This window comes from Dipteris shenzhenensis, chromosome 21 (genome assembly GCF_047967505.1).
Source record: "Dipteris shenzhenensis isolate YYH24624 ecotype China chromosome 21, Dip_SZ_1.0, whole genome shotgun sequence".
Taxonomy (NCBI): Eukaryota; Viridiplantae; Streptophyta; class Polypodiopsida; order Gleicheniales; family Dipteridaceae; genus Dipteris; species Dipteris shenzhenensis.
The window spans coordinates 7,750,914-7,777,243 of NC_141616.1; the positions used below are offsets into that span (position 1 = coordinate 7,750,914).

General features: G+C 44.1%; 1 protein-coding gene across 1 annotated transcript in view; it reads left to right on the forward strand.

Annotated features, from left to right (window-relative positions):
* LOC147888441 (Sodium Bile acid symporter family) overlaps window positions 1-26,330 on the forward strand; it is a 266,247-nt gene that overhangs the window by 105,540 nt on the left and 134,377 nt on the right. The window contains exon 10 of the mRNA XM_087392161.1: window positions 23,324-23,345. Coding sequence (XP_087248287.1) covers window positions 23,324-23,345 — 22 coding nt within the window. The remainder of the gene's footprint in view (window positions 1-23,323; window positions 23,346-26,330) is intronic.

Here is a 26,330-nt window from a genome sequence, read left to right on the forward strand (position 1 = left end):
TGCCGGCTTTTTGGATGGTCCATGAAGGATCGGGCAGAGATTTTTTCCGATTTTCTTGAAGGTGTAGCCTTGAGTTGGCATGAGGCTTTGCCAGACTCTACCAAGGAGAATTGGGACCAAGTGGTGGCTGCAATGAAGCAGAGATTTGTGACAATGGAGTTGCCAAATGCTTTGATGTTACAGTTAGACCGGTTCTATCAAGGAGAGTATGAGATGGTCTCTGCGTTGGCAATCCGATATGAAACTTTATGGACAAAGTATGAAAGGACAGCTTTGCGAGCTGTGGCATCTGCATCATCGGCCCCGCAAAGTCTCATAGGAATGAAGTACTTAAAGATGAGCAAATTTGTTAGGGCTTTGGAGCCTCGTGTTGGCTCAAAAGTAATGAGTAAAGATCCAACAACATACGTGGAGACACTTCGCATTATGACCAAGAAAGAAGCTTCTCTAAAGATCGAATCCTCTTTTGTGTCTTCAACAGCTTCAACTTCTAAGGTGGAGGTAATGGGCACTCCTCAGGTACCAAAGTCCTCTGATTTAGATCATAATATCTTCCAATTAATGACAGAGTTTGTTGATTTGAAATTGCATTTGGTTAATGCACGACAACCTAGAGCACCAAAGAGTAAAGATAGGCCTCGAGATAAGAGTGGGGTCACTTGCTATGAATGTAATGAAAAAGGTCACTATCGCCCGGAGTGTCCTAGATTGAGAAAGAAAGAAGAAAAACAAGTATCCTTATTAGAAGCTTCTTCAGGGGATGAGGAAAGAGAGGTAATGATGGCTAAACGGGGGCGTGGTAAAGCAAAAGAAGAAGAAGAAAGCAAGGAAGAAGTAGATGAGGAACATCAAAAAGAGGAACGCCGTATTAAGAAAAAGAGGGCATCTAGAAGGAGAATTAGCCAGTTAGACTTTCCTTTAGGACAAGGCATTGGAAGCTATGACTTGTTATCCGACCTTAAAGAAAAGGAAGCTCATATCATCTTTGGTGAATTACTTGCTTCGTCTCCAAAACTACGGTAAAGCAAAAGAAGAAGAAGAAAGCAAGGAAGAAGTAGACGAGGAACATCAGGAAGAGGAACGCCGTATTAAGAAAAAGAGGGCATCTAGAAGGAGAATTAGCCAGTTAGACTTTCCTTTAGGACAAGGCATTGGAAGCTATGACTTGTTATCCGACCTTAAAGAAAAGGAAGCTCATATCATCTTTGGTGACTTGCTTTGTCTCCAAAACTATGGATAGAATGGGGAAAGCTAGCAAGCACAAGAGTGTCAAAGAAGAAAAAGAAGAAAAGTGCCATTCCTGTTGTTAAAAAGGTAGATATAGATGTTGGTGATGATGTACCTGTGGTTGATGTGATCATTGATGGTCAAGTGATTTCTAATGTTTACATTGATGAAGGTGCATCGATTAATGTCATGAGTGAGACAACCATGATAGATGCAGATTTAAAATACTGTAGTACTACCTCTCCTTATCTCATGAAATTGGCTGACAATACTAGGGTAAAGACCTTGGGAGTTGTGAAGAATCTAGAAGTGGGTGTATGTGGAATTTCTGTGCCGACTACTTTTCAGGTAATCCCTACCAGGCCAGATGCATGTGCCTATCCATTGATTTTGGAAAGGCCTTGGCTACGCAAGGTGAAGGTTGTTCAAAAGTGGGATACTGGAAAATTGATTTTGCAGGAAAATGATAAGAAGGTGCGCTATAACATCAGAAGTCGCAAAAAGGAAGTTGTCGAGAAGGAGTCTTCAACATCGGAGAGTTCGAGCTCTGACTTAACCGATGATGAAGAAGAGACAAGGTGCAGCTCCGAGGAGTCCAGCTCAGAGGGTGAGGTGGAAGGAGTGACCTTTGGTCTTTGTCTTGGTGCTGATCGGGATGAGTTAAGAGGGAACAAGGTGGTGGTGCAAGATCCTGTAGAGACACTTCATGTGGAGGATGTGAAGCACACTAAACGACGCCAACGCAATGAAGAGCTTCTTGGTGATTCTCTATCAGGTAGTGAGAAGCTCCAGTACTTGGATATGTTAGATGATTTCCATGTCTCTTTGCAACAAGCTATTCACAGGTTCGACCAGTCTCTCTTGTGAAGCACAAGATTGAGTTGAAGCTAGAAAGCAAGTCAGTTGTGCAACGCTTAAGGCGATTGGAGGTGATCCAAGCTGAGGCACTAAAGAAAGAGGTAACACAACTACTTGAGGCAAGATTCATCTTTCCTGTTGATGATTCAAAATGGATATCTTCTGTAGTTGTCACACCAAAGAAAGGAAATAAGTAGCGGGTTTGTGTGGACTTTCGTCCTTTGAATGCATGCACTAAGAGAGATCATTTTCCTTTACCATTCCAAGATGAAATACTAGACCATGTAGCAGGGCATGAGATGTATTCTGTATGTGATGGGTATTCTGGGTACTCTCAAGTTCGTATTCGGGAGGAAGATCAAAAGAAAACATCATTTGTCACACCTTGGGGAGTTTTTACTTACAGAGTGATGCCTTTTGGGTTGACCAATTCACCAGCTACATTTCAAAGGTTTATGAGTCAAGTGCTCCAGCCTTACTTGGGAAAGTTCATAAGGGTGTTTTTGGATGATTTTTGCATTTATTCTCGGGGCATAGATCACATGGAGAAGTTAAAGATGGCCTTAGCTAGGATTGATGAAGCAAAAGGGTGTCTAAATCCTAGCAAGTGTCATTTGCCTCAAACAAAAGTAGTCTTGCTGGGGCATATTGTGTCTGAAGAAGGCCTGCAAATGGATCCTGACAAGGTTTAAGCAATCATGGCATTGCCAAGTTCTGAGAGTGTCACTGGTGTTCGCAAAATTCTAGAAAAGAGCAAGTATTATCAACGCTTTTGTCATTCAGTTTTGGTTGCCTGGTCTCAGTGGCTTCATCATCACCCCAACAGTCCATGGACTATCACAACAGTTCTTTCACAAAGATAGTGCATCCCATGAACTTGTTGACAAGAGAATGAGTTTCTTTCCAATCAGATCTGGAGCAATAAGAATCTTTTCAGCAACTTAAGGAGGCCATGAGTAAGGGCCCAATATTGAAGCCGCTTGATTGGTCTCAAGACTTTTATGTAAATCCAAGTGTATCTTTGCATTCAGTTGGTGTTGTATTGCTACAAAAAGGAGAGGCAGGTAGAATGCAACCCATCTATTATGCCAGCCGACAACTTACAGAGGTGGAAACAAGGTATGAAGAAATGGAGCAGCAAGCCCTCTCTTTGGTGTTTTCAGTCAAAAAGTTTCGCTCCTATTTATTATCTTGGCCATTTTTCTTCCTTACCTCTTAGTCTATATTAGCATATCTAGTTCACAAGCCTCATCCTGGGGAGAGATTTGCAAAATGGTTGTCAGAGCTTCAAGAGTTCTCTTTCTCTTTTGTCACTGAAAATACCACTAGCTCTAAGAGAAGAAAAGAAATATAAGGAGGACATTAATGATGAAAGGGAGACATCACCAATAGCTTTTGTCTTGTATTTTGATGGGGCTTTCAGTCCTTCACGCCAACAAGGAGCCGGGGGGATAGTTTTGATGAATTCTGAAGGTCAAGAGGTGTGGGCAAGAGGACAAGAGCTTTCAGATATCACAACTAATAATGTAGCTCAGTATAATGCTTTGATTCTTGGTTTGGAGGGTTGTCTTCAAAGTCAACCTAAAGAATTGGAAGTAAGAAGAGATTCTCAGCTTATGATAAAGCAAATGCAAGGGCATTAGAAGACAAGAAGTCCTCATTTGAAGGAGCTTAATCAAAAGGCTATGGCACTATGTAGTCAATTTGATTTTTGCAAGTTTATTCATATAAACAGAAAAGAAAATCAAAGGGCAGATGAGTTAGCTACTCAAGCCATTGTAGTACAAGACTGAGGGGTGGTTTCTCTGGTAGACACTGGATGGCCAGAATTGCAAGATGTTCAGCAATATGTGGAAGAAGGCATGTTTCCTCGAGGGTTAACTCCATAGTAGAAGTAGAGAGATTGATAAGGAAGGCTTGACCCTATACTATTGTTGATGACATTCTTTATAAATTGGGAAAAGACAAGGTGCTCCGTTGGGTTGTCAATCCCATGGAGACTAGGAGAATCCTAGAAATGTGTCATGAATGCTTCAGTCATTTTGCTTCAGCGAGCACACCTAGAAGAATTCTTAATGCAGGTTACTTTTAGCCACACCTTCATAAGGATGTATATAAATGGTGTCGAAGTTGTAAAGTATGCCAAAAGTTTGGAAGGCAATAGTGGATTCTTGGCCCTTGAAGCCTATTCCAGCATATGGACCATTTGAGAGGTGGGGTTGGACTTTGTGGGACCACTCTCTCGCTCATCTAAGGGAAAGCATTATCTATTGGTGGCCACAGATTATGCGACTTGGTGGGTAGAGGCCCAGGCCACAGTCAATAGCAAGGCAAGCACAGTTGCAAAATTTGTCTTTGATCAAATTTGTTTACACTTTGATTGTCATTTGGAAATTCTCACTGATGGAGGAACCTCTTTTAGAAATGAACTAATTGAAGATGTGGTGCATAAGCTAAAGATAAATCATAGCATGTCCACATCATACTATCCCCAATGTAATGGCTTGGCTGAGAAAACAAATGGATTGTTGTGCAATTCAATGGTGTGCAATTCAATGGGAAAGCTTGTAGACACCAAGAAAAGGCATTGGGATACGCATTTGGCAAAAGTTTTATGGGCTTACAGAACCACATACAAGCTAGCTATTGGGTTTACACCATTTCAACTAGTGTATGGAATAGAAGCCATTTTGCCCATTGAATTGGAGATACATAGTCTTCGCACTGCTGTTGCAAGAAAAGAAGGACAAGAGGATGCCTATGCTCAACGCTTGGTACAGCTAGAAGTCTTCGATGAATGCAGATTACAGGCCTTACAAAACTTGGAAGCTTCTGAAAAAAGACGCAAGGCCCGTTTCGATACCAAATTACGCAAGAAGAAAGATATTGCAGAAGGAGATTTGGTCATGAGATTTGACAGCTGTCTAGACAAGCGGCTAGACAAAAAGTTTATCAGCCGATGGGAGGGACCATATCAAGTCAAAAAGAAGTTCACGAATGGAACCTATCAGCTTGAGGATATTGATGGCATGGTGATACTCGGACGCGTCAATGAGTATCGCCTTAAATTCTTCTATGCTCGACCACCTTGAGGGCCATCAGACCCTCTCTGTTACTAGAGAGGATCTGCTGGGGGGGGGGAAAGATGTGACGCCAAAAATTGATATTTTTTTATTTGGCATTGGTATTGTTTTTTTCTATGTTCTTTAAGAGTTTAAGTATCAAGTGATAGCCTAGCGGCTCTTATTTATTTCTATTTTCTAACATATTGTATGGGATTGAGAGGATGAGTGAAATGAATCATCGTAAATACCATAGGTATGAATTATAAATACCTTGGTATGGGGTGAGAGTTATTTGTATATGGGGTTTTTAGAAAATATGAAGAGTGAGTCATATAAAGAGGTGGACTCATGTCCATGTATTCCAATAATATAAGAGAGGCCACATGCCAAGTGTGTGGAAGGCATGTGGAGGACTGTAGAGTCAAAAGCAATCATTCTCGAATTTCTATATGGAATAAGGAGGATGTGGACATATGGAAAAGAGAGGGTCCCTATGGGCTCCATGTGGGGAGACTCTTGACTTTCTCAATATTTTAAAAGTCTTGAGCATCTTTTGATGGGACACATGGCAAGAGTATCCAAAAAGGACATGAATGGTGACATACGGGCTTATGTGATTGATGGGGAAAAGAATCTACAGGCAGCAATCGTAAATGGGTGAAGGAGGGTGATAAAATCTCTATAAAAGGAGTCCTCTTCCTTGTTCATCATCTCTTCCACCATTAGGCCTCATGTTGCTGTAGCTCTAGTCTCCTCAAGCCTCTTCCATGAGCCTTCTCTCCCTCTTGTAGATATTCTCTTATGTAGACTCTTGAGTCCATCTCTCTCTAGTTCAATCTCTCTCTATGAGTAGTCTTGGAGCTTCCGCTTCCTCTTGTACGTATGAAACCTCTTATTCTCCCTTGTGTTTATAGTATTTTGAGTTGTGTTGGAGTGGAGTCTCACTCTATTGGTAATGAAGGTCACTTCAGGTTCTCTTTCTTGAGTGTCTCTTTCTTTTTTCCATCGTTTTCTCTTCCAAAGTGCTCAAAAGTGTTGTCTATTCGGCCACTCATTGCGCATCCATGGTTTATCTATTTCCTAAGCCACAAAGGGAGCTCTTCCTTCCCTCCTAAGCGACCTGTATGGGACTTGGATCGTTGATGAAGTCTAAGCATGGAGGTAGTATTCTCCCAAGTCGGCATCAGTAGAAAGAGTAGGTGTTTTTCGTGACAGTTTGACCCCCTGTCAGTATTTTGCTCATAACTTTTCGCTCGGTGGTCCGATTTGGACAAAACTTATATCAGTGCAAAGCTCTCTTCAAGGAGCATCATCTTATGTCTTCAATTATTGTATTAGATTTCAAACCAAAAATCTATGACTCTCTGTGTGTGATTATTTCTTTTTCAGATAGTTTTTACCCCCGTCCAGTAAACTGCCCATATCTTTCCGACCGCTTCTCTGTTTCTTATGAAACTTATATAAGAGAGAAGCCCATTTCAAGGTGCATCGCAATATCTATTTGAATATTTGATATCATGTCTCTGCTGAAAGTTATGGGTCTCTGTGTCTAATGACAGTTTGCAGAGTATTTTTGAGCTAATTGTCAAGTTATCTATGAAGGAGATGCAATGTTTCTCCGGAACCTACCCATCTGACCCAATCAGCCTCTTCAGACTCCTTGATATATATCAGTTCATGTCATATTGAGCTGCAAGATCTGCTTTCAACAACGTACCGCTCTTCTCTTTGGCGCAGACCGGCTTGCTGAGATTATGGCCTCCGTTGATCCTTTCCTTCTCCCTATGCTTGAGTACAACATCACTTGGGATGTTACCATCTTCATTCTCATCTAATGGAGGATAGTATGGTGTGGTCTCTTGGTATAAAATCTTTTTTTAATGTCCATTTCCCAGTGATGAATATCTCTATCACTCAATTCGAAAGTAGTAGGAAGTGAAGAGGTGCGTGAACTTATTACCCCCAACTTCATGTCACAGTACGCAAGGTGGCTTGGGAGACCCTCATTCTCCCCACAGGAGAAGGGGTCTCAACATTATTGACCCGAGCTTACAGTGTATGGTCTTGCTGTGCAAGTTTGTAGTACGTGGATTGATGCTTGGAGAGGAGCCCTGGAAGGATTTTTTCTCACGCACCATTCAGTCTTGCGTCCCTTCTCATGGGGGAGATTGGTTGGATAGTAGCAGACGGATCTTTACTTCAGCCCATGTCAAATCCCCCCTTTCCCCTCTCATGGCTGCTATTCTGAAAGCTTGGGGCTGTTTAGAAACACACTTCGCAGAGTTCCACCCTCTTCTCGTGAAGAGATTCAAACGTAGCCAGTCATGTGGAATGACTCGATTTTGGATCTTCATGGCAGGCCACTCGGAGTGTCATATTATATGTGGTGGTCTAGATGGGAGAGGGGACCTGCCTCTACTGTAGGCGCTTGGTAGGCCTTTATGAGACTTTCAGAGGATCATAGACTTTTAGCAGTTGGCCACCTCATAGGGAGTGCACTCAGGATACAGTAGATACAGGCAGCTATTCCGCCAGAGTGGATTGACACAGATGGCATGATGCTTACAGAGTCCACTTGGTGGGGAGCATTCTCAGGGATGGGCATTCCGTTACAGGTCATTGCATTGCAGGATGCACATGAGAATACCCTTGTCTTTGATGTTCAGTCGGGAAGCAGACTTATCAGATCTTCTGATGATATTCTTTTGGAGGTTGCATTTCAGCCTGTCAGGATTGCAGGATTCATGGAGTGGGGCAAGGATTCACAGTGGTATCTTGACCCTGATCCTATTTTCCTTGCGCTGGGGTCTTGGACACTCTGGCTATATGGTGGTTCCCCTATTAGGTTCTTGGAGTGGGACCCAGGGGAGTGGGAATGGATTGATGAGGGGCACCGAGAGAAGAGCTTTTTCTTCGTTCGCTATATAGTTAGAAATGCCCATAGATTTCAGCTCAGCAGTAGAAGTTGGAGGCCCTCCAGAGCGCCACATTGAGATAGTTTTTAGATGAGGGGCACTGAGAGAAGAGCTTTCCCTTCGTTCGCTATACAGTTAGAAATGCCCATAGATTTCAGCTCAGTAGTAGAAGTTGGAGGCCCTCCAGAGCGCTACATTGAGATAGTTTTCAGATTTTCGCAGTTTTCAGATACTTTTGGCGTAGGCTCTGGAAATCCCTCAGGAATAGAAAGATCACTCTTTTCTTTCGGCTTTCTATTCATGGAGGGATTGCAGTGAACCTGTGGAGATCCATGTTTGGGGCTGACCCTGGCAGTTGAGTCAGTACAACATTGCCTTTGGAAGTGCAGACAAGTGAGGACGATCTGGAAAGGTGTTGCTAGGAATTTCAGCATCTTTCATACATCACTTTTCTATATGACATGGGGTTCAATGGCTTGGTTATCTCTTACTAGCCCACAGGTGTTCTTCGAGGGACATGATCCCGATCCAACTTTCATTGTACGGCGACATTCAATGGAGTCTTGTTCCCTCCAGGATGTTTCCCTCACTCCTTTCAGAGCTGCTCATGCCTCAGTAGACACTTCTTGGGAGATTTTGGCTAGCATTGCAACTTGGCATATTTGGAGAGCCAGGTGTACAGAGGCAATGGAGGGTATCCAGGTTCACCCTTCCCAGACTGTGGCCAATATTTGGACTAACACGGTACACACTCTGATGGCCATTTGGGTGAGCATGCAAGGATCCTCCAGAGCAGCCACTACCAGGAGAGTTACTTTTTTCAAAGTTTGGAGGGGATCTCCATTCTTCTGTGAGTTTCCTTCAGGGTTGAGATGGCATTTTCAGCCTCTGCCTTGGTTCTTTATTAGCTCACTTTGAGCTGTTTTTTCCTCATGCATTGCATGATGTACTCCCGCATTTGAGCTTGCTCTCGCGGTTTTCATTCATACTTAATGAAGTAATTTTCTTGTTAAAAAAAAAGATGACGAACAAGCTGATTGGGTGGAACAATCTCTCCTGGCCACAATTTGAACTGTGCCAACGTTTGGCATGCAAGGGCAAAAGCATAGACTTTTGGAAGTTCACCTATAGACTAGCAGCCAAACCATATAAAGATAAAGCATTCATGAGCTGAGAAAGATAATTTTTGTGTTCTTAGGAGTAAACAAAGAGTCATCAGCATAAGCTTGCCCAAGCATAGCGAATTTAAGGCTGGTCTACTCAAATATGAGTAGATTGAAGGCCGTGTATAAGAGATTCTACCTTCTGTTGCCGTGAAGGGGTCTCAAGGACACACAACGCGTGTGCGGTTGGTCGTGGGCTGTTGGCGGTGTAGGTTTGCTGGAGCGTAGAGTTCGTTGTCGTGAAGCTTCGAGGGTGTGCGGCTGCTGGTTGAGTCGGTCAAAGCAAGGAGGCATTGATGGAGGAGATGCTGTTTTGAAGCCTTGCGGGAGCCTTCGTTGCCCGGCTGAGTCGATAGGTGCATGGATCGGATGTGAGCAGATGCTAGTCGGCCAGTGAAGCTAATCTTTGCATGGCTGATGGCGTTGGCGTTTAAGAGTCGTTGAAGCTCCAATTCCTCAGTAGCGTGTCTGTCGCATCCAACGCTTCTTGGACCAGGCCCATGCCTTGGTGGAAGTCTTCAACACCAAAACAGATGGAACAAGCAGTGAAAGGACACAAGCTCTAGGAGTTCCCTCGCCTTTGCCTCAGCTCCCTGCCCTCAGCTGGCCCGTCGTCGCGACTGGCCCTTGCCTCGCCTTGGAGTCTCTGTTTTGCCATTGTGCATGGAGCCGGTGCTCCAGCTCGTCTCATAGGAGCAACCCGTGGAGTAGTACCCAGTTAGCCTAACCTTGGTCCAGTTAGCCTGACCTAATCAAACCAGTTTGGTTAGTGTAACCTGACTATGATCAGTCCAGTTACTCTGGTTAGAGCTCAGTTACAGACTAACCAGACGAGAGCCAGTTAGTCTGGTTAGTATAACCAGTCGGTTACTCATCCAGTTACTGGCCAAAAAAAAAGAGAAGAGAAAGTTGCAGAGATAGTTTTTGCCATCAGATTCCACCCATCTGTCAGTCATTTTACCATAAGAAATCAGCAGAAAATCAGAGATTTGCTGAGTATAAAAGATCCACGCCTTTGCATAGAAAAATGGGAAAACAGATGCATTTTCAGTGCTTTCTGCAGCAGCCAGAAAAGGGGCAATAGTAAGTGAATGCTTAAGCAACTTTGGGGGGTTTTGCATTGAGTTGACAGCCTGACACTGGCACGAGTTGTGAATGCAATACACCTCTTGTTGAGGTATTCTTCTCAGGAAAGAAAAGGCTGAGTGCATCAGTTGATACACGGTGCAAACTCCTGTTTCACTTTGCTGTGACCCATCGGCTATAGTGGAGGGTATCCCTTTGTTCTGCCTTCCTTTTCATGCAGTAGCTGGCTAATTGCTTTTTTCTGAAGATCAACCTTGACAGTGACCCTTGGTCTGGCAAGAGGGGCTCAAATGGCAGCACCTTCGACTCCCAATACTGTTAAGGTTTTGCTCTCTCCGGAGGATAAGCAACAAGTTCAAAGTGCAGTGGAGGCTCTTCAAGAGAGGGCCCTGGTAGGCCGGATTGTTGGGCTCACCCCCTCGAGGTGACAGATTCAGGATTGGCTTCAGGCAAGTTTAGCCCTTGGGGATGACCACATCCAGGAGGTCACCACCTATGGGAGAGGGGCCTTCCTTCTCTAGCTGAGCTCTCCAGAAACCACCTTGTCACTTGTGGAGTAGAGCCCTATCTTTTTTGGTCCTCATCTGGTCTTCCTCTTCCCTTGGTAACATGGCTTCACAGTGACGGACATGGACACGACTCACCACGTACCTCGCTTCCCGCGGTGACGCTCCGTTTCCCGAGGCTCCCGAAGGAGTATAGATCCATTCTCCAGTCTATCGGAGGATGTTTTGGTAGGCCACTCAGAGAGAGTGGAGGAGGTGCCCTTCTTCTCTTATACTACACGCATAGGACGCCGCTTGCAGTTGGAGGTAGTAGCTGGACTCCGTCGAGAGAGAGGCATTGGGCAGCGCAGCAAGTACCCCGAGAGGTGAGATCCAGGTTCTAGACACGCCTCTAGTCCAGTCTCTGACTGCGGAAGATCTCCTACTTTTTCTTGATGATAGCGCATGGAGGTCTTCCTGTTGGCGCTTGGTTGGAGCATATGCGGGTGGATGGCAGCTGCTATAGATGCACGATTGGGACTTTGGAGACGATCCCCCACTGCCTTTGGAGCTGCCCAGCAGCACAGAGGATATGGCGAGGAGCGCTTCGGATCGTGGCGAGGCTTCAGGGCACGCAGAGGGACTTCATGTGGGGCGTGGCTGCTTGGTTGTCAGAGGGTGGCCATGCCTTTCCCATTAACGTGGTCTCTCCGGCATACAAGATACAGGGCCTGTGCATTCACAACATTGAGTTTCATGAGGCGACCCCTCCCACTAGTCATCAACCTCTTTGTCAGAGGACAGCGTGTGGGAGATAGTAGCCACCATTACGGCATGGAACATCTAGGTTGCGCATCGGTGCAGCTAGGTTATGGGCCAGCACCATGTTCCACCGTCGGCCACCTTGGTAGCCATATGGCAGGAAATCATCTTCACGCTTTGCGCCATTTGGGAGCGAGGCTCTCCAAGTTCTCGAGCTACCGTTGCACGACGGGAACGTTTCTACAAGGCTTGGCTTGCAGGTGTTTTCTACAACATCACCCCAAGAGGGATCAGATGGTTGTATAGTCTGCCACCCTGGTTGTTAGCCCCTGTTATAGAGAATCCCTAGGCAGTGAGCTGGGATCTTTGGCAGCAGGAGTGTCTTTCTGACAACCAGCATTTAATTTTTCGTTGATTTTCATAATTGGCACCTTCATGGTATTTGCTAACTTGTATGATCGCTTTTTAACAAGCATCAATAGAAGTTCCTTTCTTTGGGGGAAAAAAAAAGCTTGCCCAAGCATGGTCTTGCTGCCATGAATCTACAAGCCATGCAAAACATTTGTGTCAACAAGGTGGTCAATATAACAGAGCATCGGATGCGTAGCAATTGCATAAAGCAAAGCACTAAGTGGACATCTCTGTCTCATAGACCGATATAAAGTCCATTGATCAAAGACATCTCCCAATAAGATACATGCCGCTTTGCTATCACGGTATAGCCAGTAAATGAGATTATGCATTTGCCCAAATCCCAAAGCTTGCATAGTCTGGGAGATGAAATCCCAATGCACTATATCAAAAGCTTTGGCAATATCCACTTGGAGCAAAAGCACATCCTGGGGTATACTTGGCATATTCACAGCCCACATAAGCATTTGCAATGTTATCAGTGATATGTGGGCGAGGAATAAAGCCATATTGATTAGGATGCAAGCCACATGCAAGTATCCTTTTATTCTGTCAACTACTATTTTGGCAATGATCTTATAGATAACCGGCATGAGTGTGATAGGCCTCCAATCAGCAAATGATTCACAAAGATGCTTTTGGGGAATTAACTTAACCAGCCCTTTCTTCCAAGCATCTGGCATTAGCTGATTTTGCCATGCAATATTAATCATATGCAGCAAAACATCCTTCAAAACATCCCAGTAGGCCAGGAAAAACTCCACTGTAAGGCCATCCCAACCAGGAGACTTCCATTTGCCACAAGATTTCAAAGCATCAAGAAGCTCCCTTTCAGTAAAAGCTGTCTCAAGTTGCATAGCCTGATCACTCAATAATGGGAGAAACATGTTGTAGCAACTGACTTCTAGCGGAAAAACCCTCTTGCGAAGAGGGCTGCAGATTCCCAAATTGCTGAGAAAAATCATCAGCACATGCCCAAGCAAGCTGTGCCCACGATGAAGTCCAAGCCCCATCAGATGTCAAGACTCGAGAAATATTTTGAGCTTGATTGTTATAATGTAAACTTTTGAAAAACTCTTTAGAGGAATAGCCTTTATCCAAAAGAGCCTTCTGCCGAGCCCATGTTTTCCATTTGGTAATTTTCATTCTAATCATTCTTCTGTAACAAATGGTTAGCATGACATAAACATTCAAGCTCAGGCTGAGACAAAACCCTGATGTGGCTGAGTTTTGTCAGTCGTTGACAATTGGCTTGAGCATCTGCAAGTGTTTTTCTCAAGTCATGCAAATAACATTTGCCATAGTCACGAATAACAGATTGCATACGAGAAGTAAAAGCATTCCAGGCATAATCAAGACCAATCTGACATTGTTCAGCCAAAAAAACAGCAAACTCCTTCAACATGCATTCACCCCCCCTGTCTGTATGAAGGTGAGCAATGTGCAGCCCACTCTCATTCTCAGCCAAGGCAATAAAGTGCTTGAAGCATGAGGAAACTTCAGATTTGGATTTCAATGCAAAAATCCAAGTGTACTTGGTGAAATCATCAATAAAAGTAACAAAATAGTAGAACCCCCCAAGATCATTATGAACCAGATAAAGCTTGCGTGATGCACCAACTCTCCCATCTTTGGGAAACGCAGCACGGTGTATCTTTCCAAGCAAGCATTTTTCACAAACATGTTTGGTAGACATATGCATTTTGGGAAGATCCACAACCATATCTTCCTTATATAACTTCACCAGGGCTCCAAAATTGAGGTGTCCAAACCTCTCATGCCACAAATGAGTATCTGCCATGGTAGAATCGATAGCAAAGGCATGTGCATCAGCAAGTGCAGCATCATCATCCAAACATCTTTCGTAAGCATCAAGTCTATAAAGACCTCTAGACAATGTGCCAGTCAAAACCATGGTAAAGGCATGCGTAGCATCATACACTACAAACCTCACACCATCAAAAAGAACCTGGAAGCCACATGTAGCAATGGCTGAAATAGAAATGAGTTTCTTACGAATGCCTGGAACATAAAGCACATGCTCTAGAGTGACAATACCACCAGAGACAGAAGTAATAGCAACTTGCCCAATACCTTTCACGGTATATGATGCATTATTGGCACATGTGACACTGCCCTCCTTAGATGTAAGCTCTAATGAGCTGAATAACTTCCTGCAGGAATTGATGTGCTTGCTAGCACCACTATCAAAGAACCAAGCATCACGAACATCTGAAACTGCCATACAAGCATCATGAACATCAGGATTATACTGACATGTAATCAAGAAAGCCCAATGCTGGTCTTGTGCGAAATTAGCGGACTCACGTCGATCTTCTGCACTAGAAGAACCAGATACTGCAAGACTAGACTCTTTCTTTTTCATTTAGATGCTATGCGCTTCCTGCATTCAAAAATATCATGCCCATGTTTCTTGCAATAATTACATCTCTTCTTCTTTTTGTTATCCCCTGAAGAAGAGGCACCATGTGAATGATGAGCATGGGAATGAGAGGGCTTTCCAACTGAAACCTTGCCTTTACCTTAATGCTTGATCACTAGCCATAGTAGCATTGCGATTTACACGACTTTGCTCCTCCTCCTGAAGAAGAAGAGCAACCAGCTAGTCAAATGAGAAATGATTGGCATCACCCCCTGTCCAAGGGAAGGGGGTCCTAACACTTCCGGAAGTATTACCGGAGGCCTAGGGCCACTGGTACGAGAAGCAAGTAAGACATGCCATAGGTGCCACTGATGGTACGTAGGCGAGTGCTAGTCGATGGTGTCAACTATGTGCAAGCGGTACAAGTGCTGAAGTGATGTGAGCAAGAACAAGACCAAAGCGGAACAACATCATAAAAGCCAACCCTCGACATGAACGGAGAAGAACTTCAACCACATGACACAGGGTCCGTTGTACCAGGTGAAGGGAGAGGAGAGGAGGAGAACACAATGGGAAGAGATCTTAGAGAAGCAAGCAGAGATGGGAAGTAGCAAAGTTCATTAGAAAGCAAGATGACTGATACACCAGCAAAAGATACACACGAGGTGAGCTCTTGACTCTAGCCTCTCACTCCTTCACTCACGCCTCCCGCCCCTACTAGAATGTCCCCCCCTTTTCCCCGTTTCCCCCTCTTCACCTTCTCCTCATTTGCTCCCCCCGCTGCAAATCTCCTTTCCTTCTTCCTATTGGATGTCTTCCTGCATCCTTAGCCATTCCACCGTTTGTGGGCCACTTCGCCCTTGATGGCTTCTGCAACACTCGAGCCTGTTCTGAGTCAGTGAATCCCGTGCTCCATGTGTTCTCATGTCTATTCCATGCACTTCTCACACTAGTTGGTTGCGAGGGTTGGTGCACCACCTATACCTCTTGACTGTTGGACTGCTTCCCATGTGCACCAACGAGTACTGCCTGTGCGCCTGTGCACTCTACTAGACTGCTTCCCATGTGCACCACCAAGTGTACCCAGTGCACCATTGCACCAGTACTTCCCTCTACTTCCCTTTGATCAACTTTGACCATGGTGGGTTGAGGTTGAGGTTTGGCACCCTTTAGTCATGTATTGCTTCCGTCATATCCATGTCATGTCGAGGTCCTCTATAAGTCATGTACTGTCAAGTCATGTCCAAGTCATGTCAAGTCATGTCTAAGTCAAGTCATGTCATGTCCATGTCCAAGTCATGTCATGTCATGTCCATGTTTGTTCCAGAGTGACCAAGATGTGAACATATGTGAACACGATGCGACTAGGTATGACCAAGGTCTAACAACTTGGCATGTTGCTGAGGTGACCATGATGTGGCCCAGGTGTGACTCTTAGTGGGAGTCCCGGAGACTTAGAGTACAACACTCCCTGCAACCAACCTCAATGTAGTAGCAAAGCCTTGATATGAACCAGGCAACCCATCAAGGGTATTAGAAACCAGCTGATAATCAGGCATAATCTCATCAATGTTGGCCAATTGCTCTTTTAAATCCTTCACATTAGTGAGAGAAGCATCCATGTTACCACCCTGATGTATGAACGAGGCCCAAACACGAAGGTAGATAGAGAATGTTGCTCCAAAAATGCCTCAAAAGGCTCCAAAATCAAGATCCGGTGGTGGAAAGGACCTCAAACAAATGCCAAAGAGGTCGTACAGGAGTAAAGACCTGCTGACAATTCCATACAAACAGTAAATGCACTGCTGTCAGTTCCGTACAGAAAGTACAGCAGCATTAACTGCGTCAGAAGAATGGCACAAATCCTGAGGCAGGTCCATACAGCAGTCAATGGCCTGTCAGCAGTTCGTATGTGCTGTGAATGCACCTGTCTGCAGTCCGTACTGCAGTAAATAATGCCATACAGACTGTACAGACCACACGTTTGAACTTAAAAGCACCGTACAGATTCTGTACAGTTCACACAGTGCTGCAGCAGCCTTCAAATGATCATGTGGTTGAGGTAGAGGTCCACGTCTGCAAGGCGGCTGAGCTAGGGCTTCAGTATGCAGCAAATAACTCCGAAATGAGCAGGTTGGCCTGTTAGGGTTATACCATACTGCAGCAATAGGTCCGTACAGCAGCAATAGGTCCTAGATAGCTCTGAAAACTCTGAACCAGAGCCTCAATGGAGCATTTATGACAGGCAGCTGAGCAGGAACAGTACCAAAAGACCAGATTTTGGCAATGAAAACGTACAGAATGGCTTCCAATGCGCACATGTGTGATCACAGCTCCAAATCGATGCAGAACAGCATAGGAAGAGGCTGCCAAACAGCTCCAAATGAGAGTACTAGCACTCAGGGAGGCTGCCAATGGCTGGGGGAAAGGACCCTAGCCTGCTCTAATATCACTGTTAGCTATGGCAATCAATGAAAGCTCAGAAATGAGTGATAGAAAGCCAAAAACGAGCTGCTATTATCAAAATGCTGCAAGTACAAGTCAAGGGAGAGCCAACATAACAAAACCCTAGGGCTAACTGCCCTAACTGGACTAAGTGTCCTAATTGACCTAGATGGTACATAAACTTACTGTACCAATAGTTCTAACTGACTATAACTAGGCCTACAAGGCTCATACCCAGGTATAAGTGGCATCTATTGATAGCCCATGAGATGGCCTACAAGGAGCATAAACAAATGCAAACTCAAGAATTTCACCCTGAAAGAGACACTGAAGTTTGATCCACCTGCCTTCTTTGTCATTCAACGCCACCACTGATTGAATAGCACTTTTGACCCAAAAAACAACACCCGAAAAGGAGTGCTCTTCCGCATAATAACCTGTCCTGCCCGCATATGTATGCTGATTATGCTCTTGTATTGCCACAATGTCAGGCTGCAATTTATTTATATAAGCCCATACAAACTTCCATTTGGGAACATCATACAATCCCTGTACATTGAAAGTCAAGCACTTGATTTGTTGAAGCATATTTATAGACTTTTATACAGCTATATACAGCTGAATGATCTAAAGTATCATATCGAATACCTCAGAATCAAGACTTCTACCCTGAGGTGAACAAAAAGTCTGATGAGAGGATGATAGACCAGCCACTTCTTCTTCTGGAAATACAGTACAGCTGGCTGTGACAGCAGCCCAGGTAATTCCAATGCCAGAAATCTCTGCAGGAGTATGACCATTGGAAGAACCACTGTTCCATGTTCGAGGAGGTAAAGGTCTCCTTGCTGAGACAATTTTCCCCAGTGTCTGCCAATTTTCAGCAACATTCTTTTCCTTCGCCTTAGGTGGGGACATAGAAGGCAATGAGCCACAAGACTCTCAGTTTTAAACTGATGTATGGATGATTATGTTTTTCAAGCTGTAACGTAGGTACTATAAATAATTGGAGCTGCTCTTTGCACTCTCTAGGAGCTGCCATGTGCCCTCCCTAAGCAGATGTACTAGAGAGGTTTTTCTGGCCCATAGACCTGTTGGTCTTCCGTCGATGTTAATAGACTTTCTTTCTTTCTTTCTCTCGCCTTATCCATTTCCACGACCAGGTCTGTGTCGGCCTTTATCTGATGGAGGTGTGATGACATAGAGAGACTCTTCAGAGACAGACTAGACAGTCTGTGCCGATAGTATTACTTGAGCCAGAGGCGGATGCAACCCAGCGACGTGTCACAAATTTCTATGCCTTTGATTCAGCCCTTGGACACAACGGAGTGGAGGAGGAGGAGGAGATAGATGATATGAGGGTAAAGTGGACTAGTGAAACAAAGATGTATTAACATATTTGGGAGGCCTTGTGGGCCTATAAGACAAAGTACAATCGTAGAATGACTCATACAAGCCACCTGCTGGCAAAAGCAAGGGCTTCGCTAAGACACCTGCAGAGTGCTAAGAAAACTTAAAGAAAATCATAACTCAGAACTAGCACGCATAGGAAACTCAGAGACTCGAAAAGCATATCTAGGTGCCATGGCAGCTCTCCTATGAGATGTGAGGATATCTCGGAGCTGCATCTATCACGTGGTCTCATGCAGTGCCGGGGGGGGGGGGGGGGGGGCATGGTCTCCAAGGCTTTTGTATTCAGCGTGCCATGTCAAGAGTGACCCTCGTCTCTCTGGCACTCACCTTGAAGAAAGGCTATGATAGGTTGGACCTGCATGGTGCGTAGTCTAGCACACTCTACTCCACCGCTCCATGCCGAGATGCGGCTTGGGCCCCTGTATCGATGCCAATGGTGATAGTTTCATCACCCTCGAGGTCTTCGATGAGGAGCTTGCTCTAACGGTTTTTCTTTAATACTTAATAGAAGTCTCTTTTTGCAAAAAAAAAAAAAACCCCATATAGAAGTCGAGCCTGCATGTCCACGTCGGGACCCAAATCATGATCCTAAGGGCTAGGCAATAAGCGGGCAACTTCATTTTCTAGGAATAGAGTTTGGAATATGGATCATAGTCAATGCAACCAAAGTAACACCCATACCAGAGTTCTCAATAGGGGTGTGCCCATTAGAGGATGCGCCCATTCATGTACAAGGTCAAGGAGTCCTTCTCAACTCCTTCTAGTTGAGACTATTTTCCTTGAGGTTTGCCACCCTTGATTCGAGGAATTTTCCTCTGCTTTTTCTTGAATTGCAGGGGGCGTTTGAGTATTACCATTGATGGTAGGAGCCACCTTAGCCCTTCCTTTATGCTGGACAATAGGAGCTGGTTTATCTATTTTGTCTTTAAGTCCAGAGATCCCAGGGGCATCCTTATTTTGCACAGTAGCAAACATTGCTTCGGGAGGCAATCTTTTGCAAGGCCAAGGGACATTGGCCATTTTTCTACATTCAAAACATGCACCTACAAATAGACCCATTTTGAGCTTATAGAATGCACAGACCATTGCCACATTATTAACAGTTACAGAATATGATTGTGGTGTGGGGACACCTATGGCCCACAAAATGCAAAATGTATTGGGCTTACCATGTTGCCTGGGTGGACAGACGACCTTACCCAACAAGGCTGGCCTATCAACTTCGGGAGTTGCAAAGATATCTCAAACCTATAAAGGCCCCAAAATAGACGCAATAAGTCAGTAGAACAGAAGAGCTATTGAAAGCTAAGTTTTTCTACATGTGTGCCATGCATACTTTGTGCTCAGGATACAAACAAGGGTGAAGGAGGGAGAGAGTGAGCCATATGCAGCACAAAACAGCAGATCTTCATTTCAACCTTTGAATTGTACACCCACCACCATTTCGTACGTACAAGATTACAAGTTTTGGAAAGCCATCCACTCCGACTCTCCAAACGTTTCTCCTTTAGCCGCTGCAAAATATGGTCTTGGCATGCATTATCGTTCTTTATGGCACATTATTACTCAGATGCTTCAGCATTTCCAGCCAATGCCGCCACTAGAACTTGAGGACAGGCTTCAGGATTGAACTCTTCATTCGCCAGGGTCGACATGCCATCCTTTGAGGCTGTCCCACATTACTGTATCTTCTTTATATAAAATTCTTTTTCCCTCACCACGGTTTCACACAGGGAAAATTAGCTTTGGCAAATGAATCGTCCTGCAAAGTGGTGGTGGAAGAGATTGCGGACGATTTGGAATTCTAAAATTCCCCTTCGACAACAGGTTTCTTGTGGAGAGTTCTGCTAGGGGTTCTTCCATCTGGGCAGCTTCTGGCACGCATACATATTGCTCCGGCTGTTTGCCACAGATGTTTAGCTTCGTGGGAATCTGTGCCTCATCTTCTTTGGCATTGCTCCCACACCCGTTATTTCTTAGACTTCCTTGGGCAATGTTTGAGAACTAGATTTCTGAATGCTACTTTTTGGAAGTCATGAATAACATCTGCAACAATTGAGTGGATCCCTTTAAAACTAAGAAAGTAGGAACGTCCAAGCTCCTGCAAGGCCAGCGGAGGAACAAAAAGTATTGTCGCGTGACCCAATTCTACGAAGACCCCAAAATTTTCCCTTTGAGGCATGTAATTAAAGCTAGTCAAGGATTTGAACAAGTGGCATGTTGCCAAGAAAGAATGAGCGTGTGACCTCTTTGTAAAATGAATTCACGTAGGATTTCCTACAACCATCCCGTGAGCTGAATCGTACTCTTGTACTCAGTTTTTTCGAATGAATAAAATCCTTCGGGGGGGTCCAGCCCGACTATTGTCTTGGGCCCTAGTGCTGTGTGAGAGAGAAAGAGAGAGAGAGAGTGTGTGATTTCCTAGCAAAGAATTTTTGCTCAGCCAGCCAGAGAATAAGAAATCAACACTGAATGCATCGAAGAAATTGAAGCGGGATTTCATTGATATCACACTTTTTTTTTTTTGGGTGAAAACTATGACTGATTAGATTACAGAGAAGCTAACCCGAAAAAGGGCAGCACAATTACATCATGAGAAAATCTCACTATATGATAAGTACACCTCATAGTCAATATAGTGCGATTGGTGGGGTAAGGGGTGAGAGATTTCAGATTTCCAGATCAGTCCGTCAAGGATGCCCCCTTGCTTTTCGGAGGCTTCCAGAGGAGACTAAATCTCAGTTGACAGGACATCTCAGAGGGAGTGTGGGGAGGATCTTGCAGATTGAGGTAGCCCTTCCAGTGGAGTGGGTAGACACAGATGATATGCCTCTCACTTGCTCCACTTGGGCAGGTGCTTTTACGAGAGGGGGTATTCCTCTTCAGGTTTTGGCATTTCGAGATGCACATGGAGATGCCTTGGTTTTTTATGTGCATGTTGGTGGCAGATTGTTCAGGTCCACAGAGGACATCTTGCTTGAGTCTGCCTCTCAGCCTATCAGGGTTGTAGGTCTTTTGGAGCAGGGATAAAATTCAGAGTGGTTCCTTGACCTAGACCCCTGGCTTCTCTCCACTGGATCTTGGAGGCTTTGGCTCTACGGGGGAGTTTCCATTAGGTATTTGCAGTGGGACCCTGGAGAGTGGGAGTGGCCTTCTTTCGCTACACGGTCAGTAATGCCAAGAGATTCCAGTTCAGTAGTAGAGGTTGGAGACCTTCCAGAGTTCGTCATTGGAAGGCATTTGATATCACTGCGGATTTGCAGAGGTGCTTCTGGAGGAGACTCTGAAAATCCCACAGGAATAGAAAGATCACTCTTTTCATTTGGCTTTCTATCCATGGTGGGATTGCAGTGAACCTTTGGAGATCCAGATTCGGAGCCGACCCTACTTGCCCTCGTTGCCTCTCTGCTTTGGAGACGATTCAACATTGCTTATGGGATTGTAGACAGGTGAGGATGATTTGGATGGGGGTAGCCAGGATTTTCAGTCACTTTGTGCACTCCCCATTCTTTATGACATGGGGCTCAGTGGCTTGGCTTTCTCTTAATGGGCCTCAGGCCTTTTATGAGAGACATGACTCTTCTTGGACCATTTCGATTCGACGTTATCAGGTTGAGTCTTGTTCTTTGGATGTGGTACCACACCTTCCTTTTGCAGCAATACATGCCTCTGTGGATACCTCTTGGGAGATACTGGCGAGCATAGTAGCCTAGCATATCTGGAGAGCCAGATGCACAGAGGCATTGAAGGAAACTCAGGTTCATCCCTCGCACACATTGGCTAGTATCTGGACAGACACACCATACATACTTTGATGGCCGTATGACGAGCATGCAGGGACTCCCATGCAGCCTCAACTAGGAGGGCTTCTTTCTTCAAGGAATGAAAGGATTCTTCTTTCTTCTCTGAGACTCTTATAGGGTTGAGGTGGCACTTTTAGCCTCAGCCTTGGTTGTTTTCCACCTCATTTTGAGGGGGTTTATTTATTTTCATGGTTACATGATGTATTCCGCTTTGAGCTTGCTCTTGCGGGTTTTTTCTCGTACTTAATGAAATTCTCTTTCTTGAAAAAAAGTAAAATAGTGCAATTGCAAGGAATCAAACAAGGATCGCTGCAAAGAGTACTAGAAATAAGAAAGCTTGGAGAAAGCTAGATCATAACACACACACACACACACTTACTTTTTTTTTTTTTTTGCTGTGAAATAATTACATTCATAGTTACTCCAAAGCGGAGTAACTACTACTCAACTAAAAAGTTCAGTATAAGCCATATATGCATCATGATCAATCAAATGAGTCTGAAAGCAATCATAAAACGATTGCCGCAGAGATCGTTTGAAGAAAACGAAAGATGGAAAAGTAGGATCACCAAAGACACTATGATTTATGTCCATCCATAGAGTCCAAAGTGCTAGTAGCGTACCCAAACAAAAAATAAACCAAAACCCTGTCTAGCGGGATGAAAACCAAATAACCAGATAACTTGCCAAAAGTAACGATAGGAAATCTTGCTCGAAGCCCCTGACGAATAAGAGCGAGGAAATCACAAGTATGTGGACAATGCCAAAAAATGTGAGGCACAGATTCAGCAAAATGTAGACATCTGTGGCAAACAGCCCGAGCAATATGTCTATGCACGAGTAACTGCCCAGATGGAAAAATGCCAAGTAGGACACTTTATAATGCCAAAGGAGACACAGCTGCTTTCTCCACCACTTTGATGGGCGATCCATATGCCACACACACACACATACATGCGCGCGCTGTTTATATGTGTACACATGCACATACCCACACCCATGCCTCTCTACCCTTACAAGCAATCTGTAATCACTTGTCCATGCATGCAGATTCCATCGATGCACATACATATTTATTGAATATGGGTGTGCTTACGATTCGTTGGCTACATAGGCATACAAATGTGCAATATAAATGTATTCAAAGAAGATGCACTTTTATTCAAATGGAGAACAATGCCACAAAGCAATAGGCATGTTAATAACATTAATTCGATAATTTTTTATTTCCTGATTTGTATGTTTATCTAGAGGACTTTTCAAATTTATCCTTCTAGTAAGGTGTATTTTGTTTTATTGCAAATGGACAGGTGATTCGAGAATCTGTACCTGGTCCGTACCCTAAGCAACCTTGGTTTGAGTATATTATGTATTTTTTACTTTTTGAGCATTTCAATTGTATTGGTATGTAAATTTGCAACCAAGTGTCCTTAATTCCAATGCAATGTTTTAGTGTTGACAATGTAATATGTTTGTAGTAAAACAAGACATTGAATATTATGAAAGCAAGTACAAAAGTCAATATTATTTATGCATAGACAGTGGAGCAAGAGATTACACATTTTTACCATGGACTGATGTAAGAGAGTAGAGCAAGTGTACATTAGCATGTAGTCAGCTGACAAAGGTAAGAAACAATGGAGTAATAAGGGGGGAGGGTGGGCAATGACATGGGTCCTTTGTAGTGATCCTTGGGCTGGGATAACAGCCTGGGTGATCATGGGTTTCCTTGATGGCTTTTGGTGCTCCATTGGATGACTAGTGATGCACGACATAGTAACGATTCATATCTCCATCTCATCAACTCCTGGAGTTGCATTCAAATTGATTATACTCAACTTGAGTGCCTGTTAAAATGCCCTCACTAAGCCAACACTCATCAAGCACCTTTGATTTGAGTTCAAACGTCACCATATTCCCACTATCGTGATCTTTCTAGCTCACCCTTTGGATTTTACCAAAACAATCATTTGCTTTTATGCTGAATAATTGCCTTCAAGTTGAGGTATGTGCCTTGTAGGTCAGGTCAACTCATAGAGTTGACTTCATTGGTCAACCATAAGGTTGACTTGGGGGCCAAATAGGCCACCCCTTTGTACTTTCTCATCATGCATTTGCAATTACTCACATTTGCTTCAGCTTGTTGTTTTCTCCCTTGCATTCCACTACTTTCCATTGCTTCCCGCACCCAACAATGCTATCAGAGCTGGTTCTCTTGCTCCTACCTACCTCCTTGTGCTCAATACTCAGCCTCCCATTGCGCCTACCTGCCATTTTGATCCAGTTCAGTCCGGTGCCTCATTTCATCACCAAAAACCTGTTCTCTTAGCAGAAAAACAATCCAGCGGTTGGTTTTTGGCATTTCAGGTCCGACTTTGAAGTTTTTTTGAAATTTCGAGCTGTCTGGAGACAAGTGAACCTGTCCCACATCATTTCGACTCTGTCTGTACAGACGCCGTGCAGCCATAAGGACCTATACAGGCAGGTGCGGGGCACTGCCAAAAGTCTGTACGAACTCATTGTTGCAGGTGATTTTGAGCATTTTTTGGCATTTTTTTGGGGGTTTTGACTTAGATTTTGAATTTTTCTGTCATTCGGGCCTTCCTCTAGCTGGTCCAACTAGCTCTAGCCCATTTGGCTGGGATTTGCTCCCTCTTGACTTAGTTTTTCCTGGCACAATTGTATGTGGAGCTTTCAACCCTCTTTTATATCACGTTTGCACACATTGCAATGACATTGAGGTGATTTTGCTCTAGAAATTGGGGCTTTTGCATCACATTTGCAGATTTTGCAATGACATTTGCTCCTTTTGGTCACATTTTTGGGCTTTTGCAAAACTTGCCCTCTTTTGACTGCATTTCACCTCCAAAACCGGAGATTTTGGATCTATTGCTGGTAGATTGAAGGATATTCTCAGATTTGCAGGTTATTTTGTCACATTTGCACTAGTGACATTTGGCTGCTTTGATCTGAAATTTAGGGTTTTTCAGTGATATTGGCAAGAAATTGCAGCAGATTTGGTCACATTTGCAAAATTCCAGCAAATTTTGGGGCTTTTCTAAGCAATATCAAAGCTTGAATTTAAGGAAGAGGAGACTGAGTCTACTGTGAAAGCTCTACACACTACAGAAGAAGTAGAGACTCAGTGTACACCTATAGCACCATAGCCTCCACTAGAAGCATCAAAAGAGTTGCCACAACCTCCGCTTGCATTGGGGCTTTTATCCCCTGTGCACTCCACTTGGCACTCGTGCCTCGAAAGTTGCATTGCAGGGACTTTTCGCCACCAATTGCAGACAGATTGTACTGAGATTGGACAAATTTGCAGGTACGGACGGGAGCAAGTACGGACGTGAGTGGGACGGGAGCAAGTACGGACAGGTACGGACGGGAGCGGGAGCAGGAGCAGGTACATAGCAGCTACAAGTTGACGCAGGTATGGAGCAGGTACGGGTGCAAAGCAGGAGCAGGTACCGAGCGGGAGCAGGAGGACCACCGGTGCCATCAAGCTTGTCCTTAGTAGCAAGCATCCCAAAAGATTCATGGTTTGCCATTGCAAATGAAAATCCCCAAAAAATTAAAAATAAAAGTGCCACACAAATGTCACAGCCTCAACGCTACAATGCAAAGAGTTGGTGACCAAGTATCTAATTGATGGCTGCAAATGTCAAGAAAAGCAAATGTCTACAAGTGTCAATGCCAAGATGGCTGCTCAAACACTAAGCAAATGCACAAGCTGTCCCTAAAAATGACCTGCAAGAAAATGTCTATTCAATCAAAGGAGATGCTTGCAAATAGTTGTCCTACAAATGACCAACCCAAATCAAAGGGCAAATGTCTGCAAATCTGTCCAAGGCAAATCTAAGCTAAATCTGTCCACAAATAGTGGCTTAATGTCCCTGTAAAGCAAGTTCTAGGACAGGAAATCCAAATGGAGTGCACAAGAGGCAAAAGCCCCAACTTTGAAGGGAAAATTACCTAGATGAAAGGGAAAATGCAAGAAAATCCCAAATTTAACTGAATCAAGCAAATGTCACTACAAATGATAGGTGATCCAATGTCACTGAGTGTAAAAATGCTAGAAAAGCTATCAAATGTCTTTTCTATTGCAAAATTGCAGTCCAATTGCAAAAGTCCTAATTTGTGACCACGAGAGCAAATGTCACTACAAAACCTGCAAATGTGACACAAAAGCCCCAATTTCTGACCTAGGTCTGCAAATGTAAGTAAATCTGATGCAAAATTGACCTAGTGTCAACCAAAGCTTTCAAAGGAAGCTTGTACACATGATTTGAAGATTGAATGATCAATTCTACG